Consider the following 23,377-nt stretch of genomic DNA (forward strand, 5'->3'; position numbering starts at 1 on the left):
AAGAGATATTCTACGAAAATTATTTCCTAGCTGATGTCAGTGGCCGCCCGACGAGGGAGTTCATGATTCTCTGCCGGGGAGACTTGACTTGGGTCGAGTTTATTTTGAAGTTTGACACGGGTTTCCACTTTGTGTCCCTTATTGCTAGAGATGCCACCCAGAATCTGAGACATTTCATGGATTGACTGATACCCACCCTGTGTCGGGACGTTATTCTTATGAGACCTGCGAGTTATGATGAGGCAATCGCTTGTGCTTTTCAGGCGGAGCATGCCCTATGGATTATTTATGTCGAGATGCAGCAGAAGAGGCATCAGGCCCAGACTAGTTCTCAGCCGCAGAAGAGGTAGTTCACCGGACCACCGAGGCACCAGGGGCAGTAGAAGCCCTAGGGACAGTTTCAGAGGCCTGGACAGAAGAGGCAACCTCAGGCACCCGGGGCTCCTAAGCCAGTGGAAGGACAGGTGTGCAAGCAGTGCAACAGATTGCATTACGACAAAATGTATGGAGGGGCTCCTTCAGGTGCTTTGTTGCAAAGAGGAGGGTTACATGTGAATAATTCAGTGAATTTATGAGGAATTTATGAGGATTTTGGGATAATTGCCGGTAAGAAATTTCTTAAGTTTCAACATGATTAGATTTGATTGTATGTTTTGTCGCAGAGAAGATATATATTTCAAGTGTAGCCACGCATGCATTGCTTGATTCAGGTGCTACATGTTCGTTTATATCCGAATCTTTCATCAAGCGACTAGAAATCATACCAGTGGCGATGGATTCAGGGTTTAGAGTATCGACTCTATCCGGGGATCAGATGTTCACTTCCCAGATAGTGAAGGGATTAGAGCTTCATTTAGAGAAATATACGATGCAGGCATATTTGATAGTGCTACCATTGCCGAAGTTCGATTTTATTATGGATATGAACTGGCTTTCATTGAATGGAGCTTTCATAGGCTTTTGAAAGATATCATTATCCTTCCCATCGCCCAGTGGTAAGCTGTTTATTTTTGAGGCAGTCAGACATCAGTAGATGCCTCACGTCATTTACTGCATTTGTGTGAGGAAGCTTATGAAGAGAGGCTGCCAGGAATTTTTGGCCATCATTGTGTCAGTGTTAGAGCTAGTTAATTAGAGGCTAGAGGACATGGATGTGGTCAGAGAGTTCTCCAGTGTTTCCCTGACGATGTTTCAGGCTTTCCACCAAATAGAGAGGTGGACTTTTCTATTGAGCTCATGTCAAGTACAATGCCGATTTCTAAGGCACCCTATCGTCTAGCACCTGCCGAGATGAAAGAACTGAAAGATCAGATATAAGATTTGATAGATAAGGAATTCATCCGCCCTAGCTTTTCTCCATGAGTCGCACCAGTACAGTTCGTTAAAAATAAGGATGGCAGGATGTGGCTTTTTATTGACTACCGAGAGCTGAATAGGTTCACAGTCAAGAACAAGTATCCGTTGCCGAGGATCAAGGATTTGTTCGATCAGCTTCAGGGAGCATCAGTGTTCTCCAAGATAGATCTTCAATCCAGATACCATCAGCTGAAGGTGAGAGATACTGACGTGCATAAGACAGCCTCTCGGACGCGTTATGGGCCCTATGAGTTTATGGTGATGTCCTTCAGTTTGATGAACGCGCCAGCGATCTTCATGGATCTCATGATTCACGTGTTTAAACTTTATTTAGATCAGTTCTTCGTATTTTTCATGGACGATATCCTGATCTATTCGAAGAGCAGAGAGGAGCACAGCCAACATCTAAGAACCGTACTGCATAATCTACAAGACAGATGGTTGTATGCCAATTTCAGTAAGTGAGAGTTCTAGTTCGACAGAGTGGCATTCGTGTGCCACATTGTATCTCGAGATGGTATTGAGGTCGACCCCAGTAAGGTCGAGTCAGTCAGAGATTGGCCAGTGCCAAAGAGCGTGACAAAAATACGTAGCTTCTTGGGATTGGATGGATACTACAAGAATTTCATTCAGAGATTCTCTTTCATTGCGGTTCCTTTGATCGCATTGACGAAGAAGAATGTCCAGTTTTTTTGGGGATCCGAGTGTCAGGAGAGCTTCGACAGACTGAAGCAAGCATCGACCACTGTGCCAGTTCTAGCTATGCCATAAGGGCAGGGAGAGTTCGTGGTTTATACAGATGCTTCGAAACTTGGTTTTGGCGCGGTTCTGATGCAGAATGACAGAGTTATAGCCTACGCGTCCAGACAGCTGAAGATCCATGAGAATAATTATCCGACTCATGAACTCGAGCTAGCAGCAGTGGTATTTGACCTGAAGATTTGGAGACACTATCTATATGGGGAGAAGTTAATGATTTTTACTGATCACAAGAACCTGAAGTACTTCTTCACATAGAAAGAGCTGAACATGAGACAGAGGAGATGGCTGGAGCTAGTGAAAGATTACGACTGTGACATTAGCTACCATCCGGGTAAGGCTAATATGGTTGCAGATCATCTGAGCAGGAAGCATACAGTGATTGCCCATTTGTTAGTACAGAGGCCGGTACAGGTGGAGATTCAGATTTTTGAGCTTGGAGTTTATGCTAGGGGCGATGCCTCAAATCTTGCTACTATGACAGTACAACTGACATTGAGTGATAAAATTCGGGCAGGGCAGACTTCTGACGAGCAGTTACAGAAGCCAGAGACTGTATACAGTTGTGGACGGCATAGTGAGATATAGAGACCATCTATGGGTTCCTAACAGTGATTCCCTTATAGCAGATATCTTGAGCGAGGGCCCACAGCACCCGTACTCCATCCATCCAGAGAGTACGAAGATGTATAAGGATCTGCAGACTCTTTATTGGTGTTCGGGCATGTAGCGAGATATTTTGTGATTTTTCTCAAAGTGTTTGACATGTCAGCAGATCAAGGCAGAGCATCAGAGACCCGCAGGGAAGCTGAGACCCCTCCCTATTCCCGAGTGGAAATGAGAGAACATCACCATGGACTTTGTGACAGGGCTTTCGAGGACTACTAGAGGATATAATGCAATCTGGGAGATAGTTGATCGGCTCACCAAATCAGCTCACTTTATACCGATCAATAAAACTTTCACCATGACTCAGTTTGCAGAGTTGTACATCAGAGAGATAGTCAAACTGCATGGGATTCCAGCGTCCATCGTGTCAGACAGGGATCCGAGGTTCACGTCTGCGTTATGGAAGAGTCTACATCACGAATTTGGTACTAAGCTGATGTTCAGTACTGCCTTCCATCCTCAGACAGACGGACAGTCATAGAGGGTGATTCAGATTCTGGAAGACCTACTCCGAGCTTGAATGATCGATTTTTAGGGCACTTGGGAGCCAAAGTCACCTCTCATCGAGTTCACATCCAACAACAGTTATCAGGCATCGATCGGTATGGCTCCATACGAAACATTGTATGAGAGGAAGTGTAGGTTGCAAGTGTATTGGGATGAGATAGAAGAGAGAGCAGAGTTGAGTCCGGATATTTTCAAGCAGACCGCAGAGTTAGTGGGCAGGATTCGAGATAGGATGAATACCGCTAAGAGCCGTCAGAAAAGTTATTGTTGGATCGAGAAAATCCTCTAACAAAAAACTTGATGAGCTGCAATAGCTCATGTTCTAAGAATGTTTATACCGACGAATTAGATCGAGTTTGAAATAAAATCAAGCAAAAAATACTCTTATTAATCATTCGTTAAGAAAACTGATCGGTTAAAGATTTTAATCTTGTGTAACTAATTAACTGAAAATAAGGAGGATCAGTTCTTGCATGTATCAGTTCAGTTAAGGTGAGAACTGAAATGATAGATACTCGAACTGATCAAGTCATTTTAAAGCTAAGGGTTAACAGTTAGAGTATACAAGATATTTTAATGGATGTACGGAGACTTCAACGGCTCCTACGTCACCCTTTCTACCTCCTCGGGTAGGATACACTACAAGACTTTGATTAATTACATCAAGTGTAATAACCCACCCAGTGTAGGACTTACCAACTGCCTAACTGAACTCCTAGTCTAGACTGAAGGCATCACCTTCCAGTCAACACTTCTTTAACATTCGTCTATGTAAGAAAGACTACATACACAAGTTTATTGTCTTGGTGCATGTAGTGACCCGTTCCAGAATCACCTACTAATCAAAAACTAAGCATGCAATCAACCTAATTAACAATAATCAGAGATAACAGCGGAAAATACCACAAATGATAGATATACAACCCAATCGAAGTCTAGAACAACTCAAAATAAAATATCCAATACAACCATATCGAATCAAAACAATATCGATAAACTAAACCAACCAGCTACTCAACGTCCTCCTCCTGCTCCTCCTGAGCTGTCCAACCTGAGGCCTGCCCCGTGGGAATGGGGTGTCCAAGAATAAACAAAACCGAGGACGTGAGCGATAAGAACGCCCAGTACAAAAGTATGAGTATACAGACCTATATGAAATGCACATGCTATGATATGATACCAGGGTAGTCAAGAAACAGGAATCACAAAAGGATCTCAACAATGCTCAGTCTAGAGGCGCCAAGTGGATAGTGCCGCGCGGTACACCTCTGGGTCACTGCATCCACTACAAGACAGACGTGGACCTAAAATGTCCCGGACCACCGAAGCCCTCCCGACCCGTCGGCCACTGTGTACTCTCGGTGTCCATGCGTCCACAAGACAGGGCTGAGCGGCCCCAAGATATAGCTTATCTCGAAAGAGATACAGCTCAACAGTAAAGGCTATCTCAAAGGAGAATACGGCTCAACATGAAATGCAACGTGCAGTAATAAACGTGACATAATAGCATGCATCATATGACATATATCAATGCACCACATAATCATGCAACACATATATGAATGTATACTCAACCAGGATATCTCGGATAGTACTTTCGTACCTCTATCACAGCAATCCTAATCCACTGGAACCACCAGACAACAGGTCTAATCCAAGCCTATTCATCAAGTGAAAACCATCACTAAACTTATCTACCAGACTTAACTAGATAATCCTGAGATAAATACTGATAAAATTCCAAACCTTCGTCCGTCGCTAGCCCGCTGATGCCGCTAGCTCCCAACTAGAGCACAGCTCTGCTACAAGACCAGCAGCTCCCCGCTAGTGCCCAAATCTCGGAACAAGACTAGAACCTGTCAGAAACGACTGAAATGCTATGGAATTCTCTGAATTGGCGAGTCAAAATGAGGAAATCCGACCACTATTTATAGGCCATGTTCGGATCCTCCGAACAACACTTCGGAACGTCCGAACGCTACGTGTCCATTGGCTCTTGACAGCTCATGATCAGATCCTCCGATCATACACTTCGGACCGTCCGAACATGCACGTGTCCAGCTGCTCTTGACACCTCATGATCGGATCCACCAAACCTACTTCGGACCTTACGAACTCTTCGGTGCTTCCGAACCATCTTCGGTCCGTCCGATCATGACTCGGTCAAAAATTACACATTAAACCTTCTTAATCACCAATAATCCGTTAATTACCCAATTTGGGATTCGGGCTACTACAGTGCAAGACTGTATTTGAGTGGTGGTGTGTGTGTGTGTGAGAGAACTAAACAAGGAATGCACCATGAAGGTGTTCTCACATGCTGAGGGAAGTAAGCTTCTAAACAAAGCTGATATGACATTGAAGTGTTCCCTCTAGGTTGATTTCTTCTCTTTTGTAAGCTGATATGCAATATGTGTGCCCTTCTTCTTTTCACTTCTCAATTCTCATCTATTTCTTCACTGAGCTTCGGCTTCTATTTATATGTGTTTGGCCGAATGTAAAGTGAGACTCAATTATTGTGACTGTTGCATTTGAATTTGTTCCTCAAAATCTATTCCGGAACTTTTAACTTTAAGCTCTGATCCAATGATAGACGTAGTTTTTACGTATTTTAAAGCATTAGTTTGTGTGTTTTTGCATTGTGCATGCGTACATTTCATTTACATTTTTGTTCGTTTCAGATTAAGCATATGCATTTGATCGTTTCTTACTTGTGCGTGACAAATTTGTAGGTAAAACGACCGGAGAACCAAAATTGGAGCGAAGGATGCAATCGAAGAAGAAAATGAGCAGAAAAGGTGGCGCCCGAGTGGTAGAAAACTACCGCCCGGGTGCGAGAGTTGAATGCCAAAGGTGATGTCAATAACATGTGGCGCTCGGGCGGTAATTTTCTACCGCACGGGCGCGGGATTTATCTTCTGAAGAGCCAACTTACCGAAGACTCGGCGCTCGGGCGGTAATTTTCTACCGCCCGAGCCCGACTGCCGCACATCCCAAGCAAGATTACAGAAGATGTGGCGCTCGAGCGGTAATATTCTACTGCCTGAGCGCCACCTATTTTTGGAAAAATATATTTGCCGATTCCTTACCTTAGTTGGGAGGAGGAGAGGATAAGGGGATGATTGTTGGACAAAAAAAAGGACATTCAGACATAATTTCAGAGCCGCCAGAAGCTTTGGAGAATTTTTGCGCCAAAAGTTGAAGATTTGAAGATTTTCGGGCGTCGTATTTGCGATTTTCGCCACGCCTAGTATTTCTGATCTAGTTTCTATTCTTTAAACTTTATTTTGTTTAGTTTTAATTTGAACTCGCGTAGCTAAACTTTTATTATTTGTTGGGATTTAAGGGGATCCTACCCCGAACGTTGATTTGAATTAATTTATATTTCGATTGTTGCGTTATTCTTGATTATACCACTTTGTTATCATGTTGTTAAAGTGTATCTAACTTTAATAACGATTTTATATTGCGAGTGAGTTCGAGAGAATAACTTGTGATAAGAACGAGTAGTATAATCCGTGGATCTACAATTTACATAGACATATGAAATTGGATACGTGCCGATAGTCATAGTCCTGAGGGTCGAAAACTAGGGGATTTCATAAATCGACATGCAATTCACTCTTGATAAATAATTAAAGACAATTAATTACTTCATTGAGTAGAATTAGTTTGGCATAGATCGAGAGGGTGTGTTAATTGAATAGGAAATCCTGTCGGAGGCATACAATCATTATCAAACAAATTAATTAATTAACGAGGGGTAGGTGAACCGATATTCTCAACAAATTTATTTATCATTGAATTTTAATCAATTATTTTAGATATTATATTTCATTATCGAATTTTTGACTCATTTTATTTGCATGTTTAATTAAGTATAGTAGTAATAATCAACCAATCAACTTTCGTTGCTAAAGATTTAATAACTGAAAATAATAATTGTTAAATAAAATCTTCATTGGAACGATACTCGTACTTACGTACATTATACTATTACTTGACATCGTGCACTTGCGATTAATTTTTGAGCATACAAAACCATATTTTATTAAGAATTCCACAGTGCAAGTTTTGCTCCACCAAGTTTTTGGCGCCGTTGCCGGGGACTGTTAATCTACATTTTTATTTTCAATTATTTACTTTAGCATTCTCTATTTCACTTGGGTTGAAACCTTCGATTTTTTTCGCAGATATCTCTCTTGTGCATGCCAAGGTCTCTAGAGTCTGAACTAGAGACATTCGATCCCGAGATTGAAAGAACCTTACGTAGAAGACGACAACAGCAAAGACTAAGAGACATAATGAACAGGAACGAACATGAGGAGGAGCATCACGAAGATCCAAGGATCGAAGAGCCAAGGCGCATACCCATGCTTGAGTATGCGCAACCATCGCTTGAGGGAGTACTTCCAAGCATAGTGCGACCAACTGTTAGGGCAAACCAGTTTGAGATCAAGCTAGCAATAATTCAAATGATCCAGAACACTGTCCAATTCGGGGGAAATGCGCTAGATGATCCGAACACTCACATCGCCGACTTCTTAGAAATTTGCGATACTTTTAAATTTAATGGAGTTTCAGATGATGCTGTTAGACTACGTTTATTTCCGTTCTCTTTGCGTGATAAAGCTAAATCTTAGTTGAATTGTTTGCCTGTAGGTTCAATCACAACTTGGGAGGATATGGCCAAGGCATTCCTCTTGAAGTACTTTCCTCCATCAAAAACCATGAAGCTGCGAGCGGACATAACCACCTTCTCTCAATTTGAGCAGGAGTCATTCTACGAGGCTTGGGAGCGCTACAAAGTCTTATTGCGAAGATGCCCACATCATGAGTTGCCTCTTGGGTTAGTGGTCCAAACTTTTTACTATGGTTTAATTTCATCTAACCAAACCATGATAGATGCTGCGGCCTGCGGAAATCTGTTGAGGAAAACGGCCGAAGAGGGATATGAGTTACTAGAGGAGATGGCTGCTAGCAGCTATCACCCTCAATCTGAAAGAAACACTCAGCGAAGGAATGCAGGAGTACACCAGGTAACTGACTTTTCAGCTGTCACCGCACAATTAGAAGCACTCAACAGGAAAATAGACAGCATGAACTTAAACGGGACAGCGATGCGCCTGCAAGAGATATTTTGTTAAAAATGCGGAGGAGAGCACTATGTTAGTGGTCCTTTCTATATAAATGAGGAGCACCAGTGAACCAAGTGGGAGTCCACAACCGTCCGGGGAATGATCCGTACTCAAAGACATACAATCCTGGATGGAGGCAACATCCCAACTTCTCATGGAGCGGTCAAAACAGTCAGAATCGACCGCAAGGAGGAAAATCATACGGGAAACAATCGATGTATATATTTGATCCTCCTAGAGAAGAGAAGTCCAACCTGGAGTAAATGATGTCTAAGTTTATTTCATCCACTGAAACTAGACTTAAAAACCAAGATGCATTGATAAAAGAGCTCGAGAATCAAATTGGACAGTTGACCAAGATGATAGCAAGTAGAGAGCCGGGCACCTTGCCAAGTAACACAGAGACAAATCCAAAAGAGCAAGTGAAGGCCATCGAGTTGAAGAGTGTGAAGTTTTAGAGTCAAGAGAAAAAGAGAAAACTCAAAAATTGGATGAGCATTCTGAAACATCCAAAGATAAGTCCTCTAACTCTACACCAGCACCCATTGCACAACCTAAAATTGTTATTCCTCCACCTTTTCCTGAAGCACTGAAAAAAGCAAAACTAGATGCACAATTCGGTAAGTTTCTCGAGGTATTCAAAAAATTGCATATCAATATTCCTTCTGCCGATGCTTTGATGCAAATGCCTAGTTATGCTAAATTTTTGAATGATATATTCGCAAATAAGAGGAAGTTGGAGGATGACATGACGGTGAATCTTACTGAAAATTGATCTACTTTGGTGCAAAACAAGATCCCACCGAAACTTAAGGAACCAGGGAGTTTTTCTATTCCTTGCATTATTGGAGATGTTGTTTTTCATAAAGCGTTATGTGATCTTGGTGCAAGTATTAACCTGATGTCTCTTTCTGTGTTTAGGAAACTTGGATTGGGAGAACCTAAGCCAACGCGGATGTCTTTACAACTAGCTGACAGATCTGTCAAGTACCCCCACGGAGTGATTGAGGATGTGCTAGTGAAAGTAGATAAGTTTATTTTTCCTGCTGATTTCATGGTGCTCGACATGGAAGAGGATATGAAGAAGCCATTGATTTTGGGGAGATCATTCCTTGCGACTGGCAAGGCCCTAATTGATGTTCAAGAAGGGAAGTTGAGATTGAGAGTGGGCAAGGAAGAGATTACTTTTGATGTTTTTAATGCACTTAAGCACACACTGCATTCTGATAGTTAATATAGAATTGATGTTGTTGATGCTCTCGTGTCTAACTATGTGCAGGATGCTCTTGGGGACCCTTTAGAAGCCACCCTCACAATTGAATTGGAGGATGACGACTTGGACGAAGAAAAAGCTGAAATAGTGGCATACTTTATGTAATGCCCGCGAATTTAGTTTGATACTTTAGAGTTGTTATGTACTATGAATAAGGGAATGAAAGAACAGACATGAAGAAGCGACGTTGCCATTGAGTTTAGTTGCAAAGTGTATTCTTGGAGAAGAAAGGACAGTGAACCCACACCAGAAAAGCCACCGCACCTGCGGTAAATGAACAGAGACCAGACCGCACCCGCAGTAGAAAAGATAGCGCACCCGCGGTCGTTTTTTCTGAATTTGGGGAAGAGTTACAGCAGGCTCAGCGCACCAGCGGTGTGAAACAGAGCGCACCCGCGGTGCTGCTATAGTAGGGTCAGCGCACCCGCGGTATTTGACTGAGCACACCTGCGGTCGTTGATTATAGAATTTTGGATGGGAGGCCGTGAGCTTAGCGCACCCGCGGTCTAGGAATGAGCGCACCCGCGGTGCGACGCACAGAATGGAAAATGAACCATGTGTCTTGGCCATGCAATATTAGTGCTGAATCTTCATTTCTAGCCTTGGATTACCGAGAGACAAGAGAGAAAAGCTTCATGAATCCTCAAATTTCTTCAAGTTTGGATTGGTTATTATGAAGAATCCAACCAACCGAATTTTAATCCGAGTATAGAGTATTGCTCCTTTCATCACAAGCTTGAAAAGGATGTAAGTATCTTTACATTTCAGTATGTTTTGAAGTTGAAAGGTTGGGGGAAATTTTGATATGATTGAGATTATGTGTTCTTATGATTATTAGGAAGCTAGATTCGAAAATGAATTGAAGAAATATTACCGTACATGATTGTTATGATTTTCCAGCATGTATTAAGTTGAGATGATGCAGATTTCAGCATAGTACATGGTAGTCTTGAGGATTATGATTTGTTGAGATTTGATTATTGTCGTTTGAGTTAACCGGTATCGAGAAATTACGTCGTTATGCCGTCAAAATACACCGAGACAGAACATTGTTATGAACATGTATTGGTTTGAGTTGTGGATTGATATTGTGCATCTCAACATTGCCATTTCAGATTTGGATTGACAGATTTGATACCCCGACTTCGAGATTTCGACTTATTCCAACGAAAAGAAGGTATAATTCATGTTGATTCGGGAAGATACAACTCGAATTAGATTTGATTCAAGTTTCCCAAAATCACATAATAGATCTCTATACTTTGCTATGTTTGTACTTGATATTGATTTATATACAAGCATTGAGATAGGAGAGTCATTGGAAGATATGCCAAGTTCTAGACGTTCGGTGGTATCGAGGCATAGGAGAAGATCGAATCTGATTGTAGATATTCGATACAGACAGGGCCGAAGTCTAGGAATAAGACGTACCGCCACCACGATTGGGAGGGTAGGTGGGAGACTTGTTACGTTTTATTCACACCGGGATCCCTAGATTTAGATACGAGTCGAGTTAAAGAGTAAGAGTCGAATTGTTTTATCTGTATTCACTAATATTTCATAATTACTGAAACATGTGTTATGATTTATTATGAAATTGCATGACATGCATGTCTACATGTTTTATACTAGGATTTGTTCTCACCGGAGTTTCCGGCTGTTTTTGTGTCTGTATGTGTGCATAACAATAGGGGGAACGGGATCAGGGTCCAAATGAACTTGACGAAGATGAGAGATCGAGATAGCGTGGTGATCACGGGCGTAGAAGATTACTAGTGATTGTATATGTGACATGTAGTTGTACTAAAAACACTAGTTGGTATGATAACGTTGGAACAAGACATATATGTGTTTTTAATGAAATAAATTTGAGATAGATCTTGTGTATGATTTATATACATTTGTTTATCTTATTAAAATAAATTTTTTTATGACCCACATTTTTGAGCAAAGATCCAATTAATGCCAAAGAGAATTGAGTTAGAGCCCGGGTCCCCACAACAGGTGGTATCAGAGCGATAGATCCTTTAGACTATGATAGAATAGAATTAGCAGGGGTAGATTGAATTCTGTTCCTTGCTTTTCTTGTGCTAGCATGATTTATTGCTTTCATTATTACATGTTGTTTTGTTATCTGAGTTGATTTCAGCATGTATTTGGAAAGACTGATTCAGAACCGATTCTGGATCAGAGGTATATGATCAGAGGAGGGCTGAGACAGATTGTATAGATTGTGTACTAATCCGTTTGATAATCAGATATGCCTCCTCGACGAGTACCACAACCAGTAGCAGGTCGAGCACCAGAATAGGGCAGTACTTCCAATTATCTGATGGATGTGACCGCTACTACGATGGAGACTTTGCTGAAAATGTTTCAGTCGTTTCGACCACCGACACTGAAGGGCATCGAAAGTGCAGTTGAGTGTGAAAGCTGGCTCGATGACATCGAAATGCTATTTGATTACCTCGAGTACACTGATGAACGACGAGTTAAATTGGTTGGACATCAACTGCAAGAAGTGGCAAAGAACTGGTGGCTGACCACGAAGAGAGCATTGGAGCATCGTGGCACGGAGATCACTTGGAAAGTTTGTAAAGCAGAGTTCTATCAGCAATTCTTTCCCGTATCCTACCGAAAATACAAAGGTGCTGAATTTGCCAATTTGAGAGAGGGACAGCTGAACATCGAGGAATATGTGGCAAAGTTTCCGACATTGCTCCGATTTACTCCTCACGTCGCAGAGAGTGACGAGGCCGTTGCGGATCAGTTTATTAATAGCCTAAATCCGGAAATTTTTACCTTGGTGAATACCAGTAGACCAAACAACTTTTCAGATGTCTTGAACCGTGCCAAGGGGGCAGAAGCTGGATTGCTTAGGCAACGAAGCACTTCGTATGTTGCTCCGACTCCGAGACCGCCACAACCATAAGTGGGGTGTATTCAATTCAGAGTTTTGATAACTTTTAATGACTTTTTTAAATGATAGACTTTTATGGATTTGATAAATTTTTATTGACTTTTATGAAATCTCACAGATTTATAAACAGATTTATGTGGATTTATGTAGACTTTTTTGCAAGATTTTTATAGACTTTTGTAGATTTTTTTTTATAGAATTTTATAAATTTTGTACTTAACTATAACATGTGATTTTTTATTAATTTCTTTGAACCAATAATTAATTGACATATAAAACATATTCAATTTGAAATTATTTTTAATATTTATATTAATAAATAAATTTACTTATTTAAAAGTTAAATCGTTTAATCCTTACATGTATATATGTGGGTTTATATGCATGTTTGTAAATTTTTTAAAATACATCAATTGATTAACATGTAATCTTATTTTTAAATTGATAATATAAATGTAAAAATAATATTATTTATTATTGTGTGAATATAATTTTGTATAAAAATATCATAGCTCACATATTAAATAAAAATACGAAAATGAATTTAAAAAATCATTGTTGTTACGAAACTATTCAATTATTAAGAATTAAACAACATTTTTTTGATCATCTTTTATTATTATTGAATATTACATTAATTTGTATAAATCATAAATTAAAAATCACAAAATCAATTCTATAATTCAAAATTTCCCCGTGTTATTAAAATAAAAAATTATTAAATAAACAATCAGTCAAAAAATGAAAAATTTAAAAAAGAAAGATGAAAATATATATAGAGATACACTTCGAAAATTTGAGAGAGTAATAGAAATAGATGAGAGAAGAGAAGATATGAAGATATGTGATGTGAAGCGACAAAGAGAGAGTTAGAAGTTTTTAAAATCCATTCAAATCTTTGGGGTGAACCAAATACAATTTTTTACAATTTGTAGTTGTACCTTAGGCTTTAATATTTGTATGTCAATGAATTCCATGGAGTTATTAAAAGTCCATGGAAAATTTGAATACCTGTAGACTTTTATAGAGTTTATAAAAGTCAATGTTAAATACCACTTGACTTTTTAAAACTCCATGAAAGTCTATTTTGAATACCACAAGACTTCTATAGAGTATGCAAAAGTCTTGATTGAATACCTCTAGATTTTTAAAATCTACAAAAGTCATTAAAAGTCAATAAATTTCCCACGTTGAACACACCCCCCTAAGTTCAACCACCTCCCATATTCAAGAGTGGTGGTAGTAGCAGCGGGAAGAAAGACCAGTTGAAAGCAAAGGGCAAACAGTTCAAGAGATCATAGAACAGTTCGTTGAGCTCCAGTGGATCACGACAGAGAGGTCCGGGCCAGAGTACATAGTATATAGGTGTGTATTGTAGTTCTTGTGGAGGCAGACATGCCACCGAGCAGTGTCAGGGTGTGATGGGTAGTTGTAACATCTCCAGACAGCAGGGATATTTCGCCAGAGTATGTCCATAGAAAGGGGTACCGCAAGCTCAGAGTGTAGGAGCATCTAGTTCAGTAGCTCAGCCTGAAAGACAAGATTCATCTGTTCATTCTTTTCAGCCCACTCCTACACAGACCCTGCCCAAAGCCAGAGGTAGCCAGACAGTGAGCCAACCTCCCAGACAGCAGGCTCGATTATTTGCACTGACAGAAGAACAGGCCCAAGATTCACAGGATGATGTGATTGTAGGTAACTGTTTTCTTTGCGGTTATTCTGATTATGTATTGATAGGTACGGGTGCATCTCATACATTCATTTCTGAGCGCTTTGCATTGTTGGATTCATTGTCTGTCGAGTCATTATATATTGTAGTGTCTATTTCTTCTCCGTTGGGAAGTGGTCTTATATCTGTGACTTCAGTTAGACATTGTATACTACAGTTTGAGGGCCACGAGATTGATTTAGATTGTATTGTACTTGGGTTAGCTGATTTTGTCTGTATTGTCGGTATCCATATGTTAACCAAGTACAGAGCCACTGTAGATTGTTTCCAGAAGATTGTCAGGTTCAGACCAGAGATAGCTGACGAGTGGAAATTCTACGGTACGGGTTCCAGAGCTCAGATTCCCTTTATATCTATGTTGTTTATTAGTCGATTGTTGCAGAAAGGAGCAGAGGGGTTCCTTATATATTCAGTAGATCTACTGATACCGAGTCCGTCATTGGTAGATCTGCCAGTGATACGTGAGTTTGCTGATGTATTCCCAGACGCGACTCCAGGGTTACCTCCAGCCCGAGAGGTTGATTCCAGCATTGATCTCATACCAGGTACAGTTCCGATATCTCGAGCTCCCTATAGAATGGCACCTATTGAATTGAAAGAATTGAAAGAACAGCTCGAAGATATGTTGGCCAAGGGTTACATCAGACCGAGTGTATCTCCTTGGGGCGCTCCAGTGTTATTTGTACGAAAGAAAGACGGTTCGATGAGATTGTGTATTGATTACCGGCAACTGAACAAGGCAACGATAAAGAACAAATATCAATTGCCTCGTATCGACGATTTATTTGATCAGTTGCAGGGTTCGTCTGTCTATTCAAAGATTGATCTGAGATCCAGATATCACCAGCTGAGAGTCAGAGATGTTGAATTAGAAGACAGCATTCCGAACCAGGTATGGACATCATGAATTTATTGTCATGTCTTTTGGTTTAACGAATGCTCCAGCGATGTTTATGGGGTTAATGAACCGTGTCTTTCAGAAATATCTGGATGAGTTTGTTATTGTTTTTATTGATGATATTCTGGTATATTCCAAGAGTATGATTGAACATGCCGAACATTTAAGAACTGTGTTACAGACACTGAGAAATGAGAAATTATATGTTAAACTGTCAAAGTGTGAGTTTTGGCTAAGACATGTTGTCTTTTTGGGGCATATAATATCTGGAGACGGTATTTCTGTTGATCCAAGCAAAGTCAAGGCAGTAATCAGTTGGACTAGACCGACTTCAGTGCCAGAGATACGCAGTTTCATGGGTTTGGCAGGGTACTATCGACGATTTATTAAAGATTTCTCCAGTATAGCGAAGCCAATGACCTAAATAACATAGAAGAATGCGCCATTTGTGTGGTCTGAAGCCTGTGAGTCTAGCTTCTTGGAGTTAAAGAGATGACTGACCAGTGCTCCTGTATTGACTATCCCTTCAGGTACTGGTGATTTCGTTGTATATTGTGATGCATCTCACAAAGGGCTAGGATGTGTTCTTATGCAGCGAGGACATGTGATTGCATATGCCTCGAGACAGTTGAAGTCACACGAAACTCGTTACCCAATTCATGATCTTGAATTGGCAGCCATTGTATTTACACTGAAGATATGGCGACACTATCTGATAGGATCGGATAATCGAGTAAAGAGTGTTTAGAAGGGGGGGTTGAATAAACACTCCTCGAATTTAAAATATTCTTCGATAATATAAATTCAATTCTGTTACAAACTGAAACTGAATATCCCTTCGGTCAATAACAATCAGTTAAACTGAATAAAATAGTTGCGGAAAACTAACTGACTGAAAGATAGAGTATATAACTGAAAATGATAAATGAAGTAATGACACCACAATTTGTTTCTAGATGTTCGGAGAATTGAATAACTCCTACGTCACCCCTTCTATCACGAATATAGGATATCCACTAAAAGACTTTGATCAAATACACGACACTGTACTGACCCACTTCAGTTTGGACTTATCAATTTGCCAAAACTGAAACTCTTAGCATACAACACTTTTATAGATCGTAACTGATCTTTAGCACAACTTAGAAAATCTATCAACAATTTCAAAATGCTATTTAAGCTCGAGAATGTAGTCTTGAATACTACTGATAAGACTAATAAGCGTGAGCTTTTATATCTGATTGTGAGTAGATATTTTTGCAATGTAACAGCAAGTAGAATGAGATAACTGAAATTCGGTGATTCTTCAGTTGCTGCCTTCGACTATTTATAGGCTTTCCTCTCAACAGTAACATCAAAGAATGTTTGAAAATTCTAACCGTTGATTGCCACGTCGATATATTCTGACAATCGTACACTGTTCATTCTGCAATGCGGCGTTCCACTACTAGTTGCAGGTATATGTACTATTTTGTCTGTTTTCGCTTTCAACTGATGACGTGTACAACTGAGAGGTTAGCTGGTAACGAATCAGTTGCCGAGAATGAACTTCAGTTGAGCAGATGATGTGTTTAGTTGATGATCAGTTCAGTTGGTAAGTCTTTTTGTCAAAACACCGGAATTAAGTTTCCAACAATTTCCCCCTTTATGTTGTTTGACAAAACTCAGAATAAAGTATAACTGAATGACTGAACTCTTGTAGATAAAATAAGATGTAGATTCAACTGAACTCATATTCTTCATAGATACAAGAATTAAGATTACTTTTGCTAAGATTACTAACTAAAACTAAAATCAGTTTCCTTCCCCTTTTTGTCAAACAGCTCCAACTTAGAAGATAATTTTCTAACATCAATAGATAGGAGATGGACAGAGTCGGAAATATTGCTGATGGCAGTAGTCATGGCAACTTGAAGCAATTCGATTTTTCTTGAAACAAGAGATTCTACACTATCGACTCGTTTGTGGATAGAGTCTTGAGTGGCAGTGAGACTGTAAAATATCCCTCTGTTTTCCTGTACATTGTCAACTGCAAAAGTCAGAGAGGTAACGGCTGCTTGTATGGCGTTCAGTTTTTCTAAGTTGAACTGATGGGAAGAATCCAACTTCAGAGTATGTGACACTGAGTGTTCTGAATTTTCAATATGGCAGTGATAATTTGTTGCATACTTTCTTGCATATGCTGAACTTCTTCAAAAATAAGATCAATATCTGATGAAGATGGAGGAGGAGACTGATGAGATGTTCCTGGTTCTTTTGTCGTCTGTTCAGAAATGACTAAAGCTTGTTCAGTTGAAACTGTATCAGCAACATTCTGAACTGGAACATCAGTTACAATAATTTCTCCTTGAACTGGAGGCGGTGAGGGTGGATTCTGATCGGCAGAAGAACTGGCTAGATGAATGGCAGATGGTAATAAGATCAAAACTGGTGCCTCTAAAGAATGAACGTGAGAATCAATTGGCACATCAGTCGAAATATCTTGGTCTGCAACTGGATCTGGCTGAACTGGTTCTTCTGATGAAATGGTGACCTCTGGATGGATTTGATCAGTAGAGTGATCAACTGGATTAGACATACATTCACTCAATTTAGTATCATGTACCACTGCTTGGATAATTTCTTCAATGTTTGCAAAGGAAAGCTCGGCTTCAGTGTACAGTTGCTGTTCAGCAGGAGATGGTTGAGGCATATCCTGAACTGACCTTTCAGTTGGAACCAAAGCATGTCCTGAGGATGTTTGTTCAACTGTATCCTCTTCATCAGTATCTGAATTTCCTTGATGAAGAACCAACCCCTGATCCATTTCCCAAAATCTGATTTGAGATTGTAACCCAAGCAAATCGGTATCAAGCTGAGTAATTACTGCTTGATCAGCAAATGCAGTAGGATTTGTTGGAACATAGTTGTCTTTCAATTTGCTAACAATTTGAGCCAACTTCTTAGCTCTCACTTGATCAAACAAATAAGATTTTCTTTCCATCGCCTGAGCAATTGTTGCAGCTTTCACCGTTCTTAGAACCTAAGCTTCCAACTTTATGAAGGTGTTCAGCTGAGATTTCTTCTTTAGTTGCTTGGCAAATATTTGTTTGCGAAAGGCTGTCCAAGCATCGTAGGACTGAATTTTTGAAGCTGCATAGCTATTAACCTTTGCCCAAACAAGGTCAATATGTGTCTGAATGGCATTAGAAGGTCTGGGCTCTTCAATCAGCTTACCCTTGCCATTATCAGTGCTCAGAATGTGAGGGATTTCCAATCCAGTTCGAGTTGATTCCACCACTTCTATAAATTTTATCCCTTTGGGTCGAGCAGGTGCCACAGTGGCAGGGCGAGTGATTTGAATCAGAGGCGCTTTGGTCCTAACTGATTCCTTTTCGGCACCAACTGAAGCTTCTGCTGGAATGATTTTCAAAGGAACTGCTTCTATTGGTTGCTGACCATCTGAAGAAATAATTGTATCAGAAGGAATGGATACCTCGGCAGTTGTGGATTTAACCCTTTGGGTTCTCGGTTTCTTGGCAATCTGAGGAGATGGAGTTTTCTCTGAGTCCGAATTACTCAAAATTAATTTCCTCTTAGCCATTTTCAGTTGAGCCAAAGTTTTGGCATTCTTCACTGATTTTGGGGCTGCTTTCTCAGTCCCAATCTCTTGTTTGATCTTGACAAACTGAGCAGGAAAAATGTCCAGTTTGGTTCTCAGTGGCATAGTGTTCTTTGCATTAAAAACTTTAAACCTTGATGATCTTTCTGAGTCATCAGCCACTAATCCTTTCAATTTCAGCAGATAACTAAGTTGTACATCAAATCCCTTGGATTGTTTAGAAGACAGAAACATATTCTTCAGAACATTAAATATAAGGTGCTTACAGTTGAATTGACGATCAGCCATAATAACAGAAATGGTTTGAAATTTCTCCAAAGTAAGGGCAACAAATGATCCAGCTTTTGCCAAAAGCCCTTTGGCCACAACATCAGCAAGTAACTGAACTTCATACTTCAGTTCTTTCTTTGGATCGGAGACTTTGATCTTCCGTCCATCAGCAGAGAGTACGGTTTGCATCTCTTCAATGTCAGACGCCTTAACATCCGAGAGTTGTGCCAATCCAGCAGAAGGTAGAGAGAAAATTTCTCCAAAGGAGTCTTCAGAAATGGTCAGAGATTGATCATTGACCATAGAAATTATGTTGCCATCAGAGTCGACCTTACCGGTGGAATAGAAATCTTGAAGTTCTTTTGGGTAGATTTCTTGAGATGATGTACCCAAAAACGTCCGTAATCCAGCAGTCTCAAGTTTTTGGAAAACTTTCTTGACATCATCATCACCGAAAGATAGTATTGACCCAAAATTGATAGCCATAGCATTGAGCATATAAGCGGGAACTGGAGTTGCCATTTCGAACTGATTGAATGCCTGAAAGAAAAGTTGAAGGATGAAACTTGTTCTTGCTCTCAAAAATCTGTGGATAATCGCAAAGTAAAACTGAAATGAAGCGGGGAATGGTACATATGTACGTGACTATTCAAATTCTGGACACGTGTCAGTCCATAGAAATTCTGAATTACAACGTGTGTACGTGTGCCAAATGCGTGTGTATATGAACGATTTTAAATGTGTCCACGTTGACACTAATCATTTACTGAAAAACAGCATTTAATGCTTGAAAGACAGTCACTTCGCTTGATTTTGAATATAATAGGTTTAATTAGTTAACGTATATGAGAAGATTAGTGAGACGCTCAACTGAACGATCAGTTGTCAGACTATGTCCTTTCAGTGGAGAGCTGACTAATCAGTTGTCTTCTCAGTTAACCTCTTAAAAACCAATATTCCCCTTAATAAATGTAATAAAGAAAATGATGATAATATAAGCAAGATTAAGTAAGGAAATTCTGATGCTTGGTAGAGTAATCGTCATTAAAAATGTCCTTTCATCTTCCTCGACCTGGTCTATAAATAAGAGTTAAAGAGTTAGTCACAAGTATATCAGCAAAAAAAATGGAAGGTGCAAGTAGCTCAAACGTTTCTCCATTCTCTCTGCAGGCCAGAAAATCTGCCATTGAAGATGAGGTCTTCTCTGCTAGTCTTCCCTACTGGGAAGAGTTACTGGAGCTTGAGCTCCTGTACAACTCTGGAAGGGCTACCACCTTCAAACGGATGGCACAGCTGAGAGAAGTGCGGGAGCACTTAAACATTTCTGCGGGGGTGGACGTCTTCAAAGATGGTCATCTCTACCAGCTGATGCTTCGAAAGGAGCTGGAGACTCTCAATCGCATAGCTTCTTCGCACAGCTTCTGCAAGACATCTTCCTCAGCTCTAGCTGTTTGGTTGAGGATTTGGATAGCTGATGTAGAAGAAATATATGAAAATGTAGTCCTGGCCAATATTTATGGTTAAAGAAAATGTTTATTTTGTTTTATCGTCGTTTTTCTTTTTCCTGCACGTAATGAGCTTTGTGAGATACTATACAAACATATGAGCTGATGAAACGCTAACTGATAGAAGATTAACTGACATCAGTTGAGAGTCATAAAATTAATTAACTGAAGAGTCAGTAATTGACAGCAAAACTGAAAAATGAATTAAGCACCAAGACAAACATAACAACTGATTAGGATAAATCAATTAATCCAAGTATATTGCGAAAATGAGAAAACTTAGTCTCAGCCAATGGTTTGGTGAAGATATCAGCTGCTTGCTACTCAGTTGATACGTATTCCAGTCTGATGTTCTTCTTCAGGGCATGATCTCTGATGAAGTGATGTCTGACATCTATGTGCTTAGTCCTGGAGTGAAGAACTGGACTATAGGTAATAGCAATTGTGCTTGTGTTGTCACAGAATATAGGAGATTCCTTTGCATCAACATCATAATCTTTCAGTTGCTACTGAATCCAGAGCAGTTGAGCACAGCAGCTTCCAGCAGCAAGATATTCTGCTTCAGTTGTGGAAGTTGCTATGGATGTTTTCTTCTTACTGAACCAAGAGATCAGCCTGTCTCCAAGAAACTGACATGATCCACTTGTACTTTTTCGATCAAGCTTGCATCCTGCATAATCTGCATCTGAATATCCAACTAAATTGAAAGATGAATCTTTAGAATACCATAATCCCACATTTTGTGTGCCCTTAAGATATTTCAAAATACGCTTGGCAGCAGTAAAATGTGATTGCATAGGATTTGCTTGAAATCTGGCACACATGCATACAGGAAATACAATATCAGGACGACTAGCAGTTAGGTACAATAATGAACCTATTAAACCTCTGTAAAGTGTCGTCTCAACTGATATTCCCCCTTGATCAGTGTCTAATTTAACTGATGAGCTCATGGAAGTGCTTGCAGCTGAACATGATTCCATACCAAATTTCTTCAGCAATTCCTTAGTGTATTTAGTTTGACTGATAAAAGTTCCTGAATCCAGTTGCTTCACTTGTAAACCAAGAAAGAATGTCAGTTCACCCATCATGCTCATTTCGAATTTATCCCGCATTAACTTAGCAAACTTCTCGAATAATTTGGGGTTAGTTGACCCAAAAATAATGTCATCAACATAAATTTGAACGAGTAAAATATGTTCATTCTTGGAAAATTTGAACAAGATCTTATCAACTGATCCAACAGAAAAATCGTGATAAGTTAGAAATTTGGAAAGAGTTTCGTACCAAGCTCTTGGAGCTTGATTAAGACCATATAAGGCTTTGTTCAAATGATATACATGATCAGGAAAGTGATGATTGATAAAACCTGGAGGTTGTTCAACGTATACTTCTTCCTGCAACTGGCCATTCAGAAATGCACTCTTCACATCCATTTGATAGACTTTGAAGTTTTTGAATGAAGCATAGGCGAGGAATATCCTGATTGCCTCCAGTCTTGCAACTGGTGCATATGTGTCATCATAATCAATTCCTTCTTCCTGCCTATAGCCTTGTGCTACTAGCCTTGCTTTGTTACGCACAACTGAAAAATCTTCGTTCAGTTTGTTCCTGTACACCCATTTTGTACCTATAACAGTTTTCGAAATTGGTCTTGGAACTAAGTTCCAGACATTGTTATGGATAAACTGATTTAACTCTTCTTGCATTCCATTTATCCAGTTTGGATCAGCAAGAGCTTCATCAGGTCTTCTTGGGTTCTAGTTGTGATACGAAAGCTGAATGAATAAATAGATTGAGCATCTGATTTCTTGTTCTTACTGGATCAGATGGTTTACCTATTACCAACTCTGGAGGATGTGATTTCTTCCATCTGAGTTCAGCATTTATTGCTTCTGAATCAGCAACTGCTTCTGTGGGTAACTGAACATTTTCAGTTTCAGTTGGTAACTGAATGTCATTCGGTGGCTCTATCAACTGATCATTTGGAATAGCTTCTGGTTCTTCTGGTTGATCCAATATCTCCGGTTCAGGTGTTTGGAGATTGCTTTGAGTGATATGGATATCTACTTCATCATCATCGTCCAAGCTTATATCTGTAAATCTATCAGCTAGCTCAACTTGATCAGTTGGCTTATCAGTTAGTATAGTTTCATAAAAAACAACATGAATAGATTCCTCAACATTTAAGGTATTTTTGTTGAAGACTCTATACGCTTTACTCACTGAAGAATAACCAAGAAATATTCCTTCTGCAGATTTAGCATCAAAGGCTTTTAAATGAGTTTTACCATTGACAAGTATAAAACATCTGCAGTCGAATATTTTGAAGTAGGAAACCACACTTTTTCTTCCATGCCAGATCTCATAAGGTGTTTTCATATGATTCTTATTAATCATTGATCTGTTTTGAGTGTAACACGTAGTGTTCACTGCTTCTGCCCAAAACCTTTGAGAGATACCAGAATCAGCAAGCATTGTTCTAGCAGCCTCTTTAAGGGTCCGATTTCTCCTTTCAGCTACACCATTTTGCTGAGGAGTTCTAGCTGCTGAGAGCTCATGCTTCATCCCGGCATTCTCTAAATAATTTGAAAGAATTTGATTGATAAACTCAGTTCCTCGATCAGATCTGATTCTATCAATTCCAACTGATTTTTCATTTAATAATCTTTTGAAAAGCTTAATCAGTTGAGCAGCAGTTTGGTCTTTGGACTTGAGAAATATAACCCAAGTGAATCTTGAAAAATCATCT

General features: G+C 39.8%; 2 protein-coding genes across 2 annotated transcripts; both read left to right on the forward strand.

Moving 5' to 3' along the window:
* The first annotated feature begins 218 nt into the window (after positions 1-218).
* LOC140827225 (uncharacterized mitochondrial protein AtMg00860-like) lies at positions 219-2,127 on the forward strand. Its single transcript, XM_073189852.1, has 2 exons — positions 219-346; positions 1,839-2,127. The coding sequence occupies exons 1-2, from the start codon at positions 219-221 to the stop codon at positions 2,125-2,127; spliced, it is 417 nt and encodes a 138-aa protein (XP_073045953.1).
* A 9,928-nt stretch (positions 2,128-12,055) lies between these two features.
* LOC140827226 (uncharacterized) lies at positions 12,056-12,634 on the forward strand. Its single transcript, XM_073189854.1, has one exon. The coding sequence runs from the start codon at positions 12,056-12,058 to the stop codon at positions 12,632-12,634; it is 579 nt and encodes a 192-aa protein (XP_073045955.1).
* The last annotated feature ends 10,743 nt before the right edge of the window (positions 12,635-23,377 follow it).

This window comes from Primulina eburnea, chromosome 3, assembly GCF_022965805.1.
Source record: "Primulina eburnea isolate SZY01 chromosome 3, ASM2296580v1, whole genome shotgun sequence".
NCBI classification, from domain to species: domain Eukaryota; kingdom Viridiplantae; phylum Streptophyta; class Magnoliopsida; order Lamiales; family Gesneriaceae; genus Primulina; species Primulina eburnea.

Excerpts from the sequence above, each read along its gene's own strand:
- LOC140827225 (XM_073189852.1), top strand. The coding sequence starts at position 219 with ATGAGACCTGCGAGTTATGATGAGGCAATCGCTTGTGCTTTTCAGGCG. Across the intron at positions 347-1,838 it reads AGTTCTCAGCCGCAGAAGAG|AGTGGCATTCGTGTGCCACA; the intron begins GTAGTTCACCGG and ends CTAGTTCGACAG.
- LOC140827226 (XM_073189854.1), top strand. The coding sequence starts at position 12,056 with ATGGAGACTTTGCTGAAAATGTTTCAGTCGTTTCGACCACCGACACTG.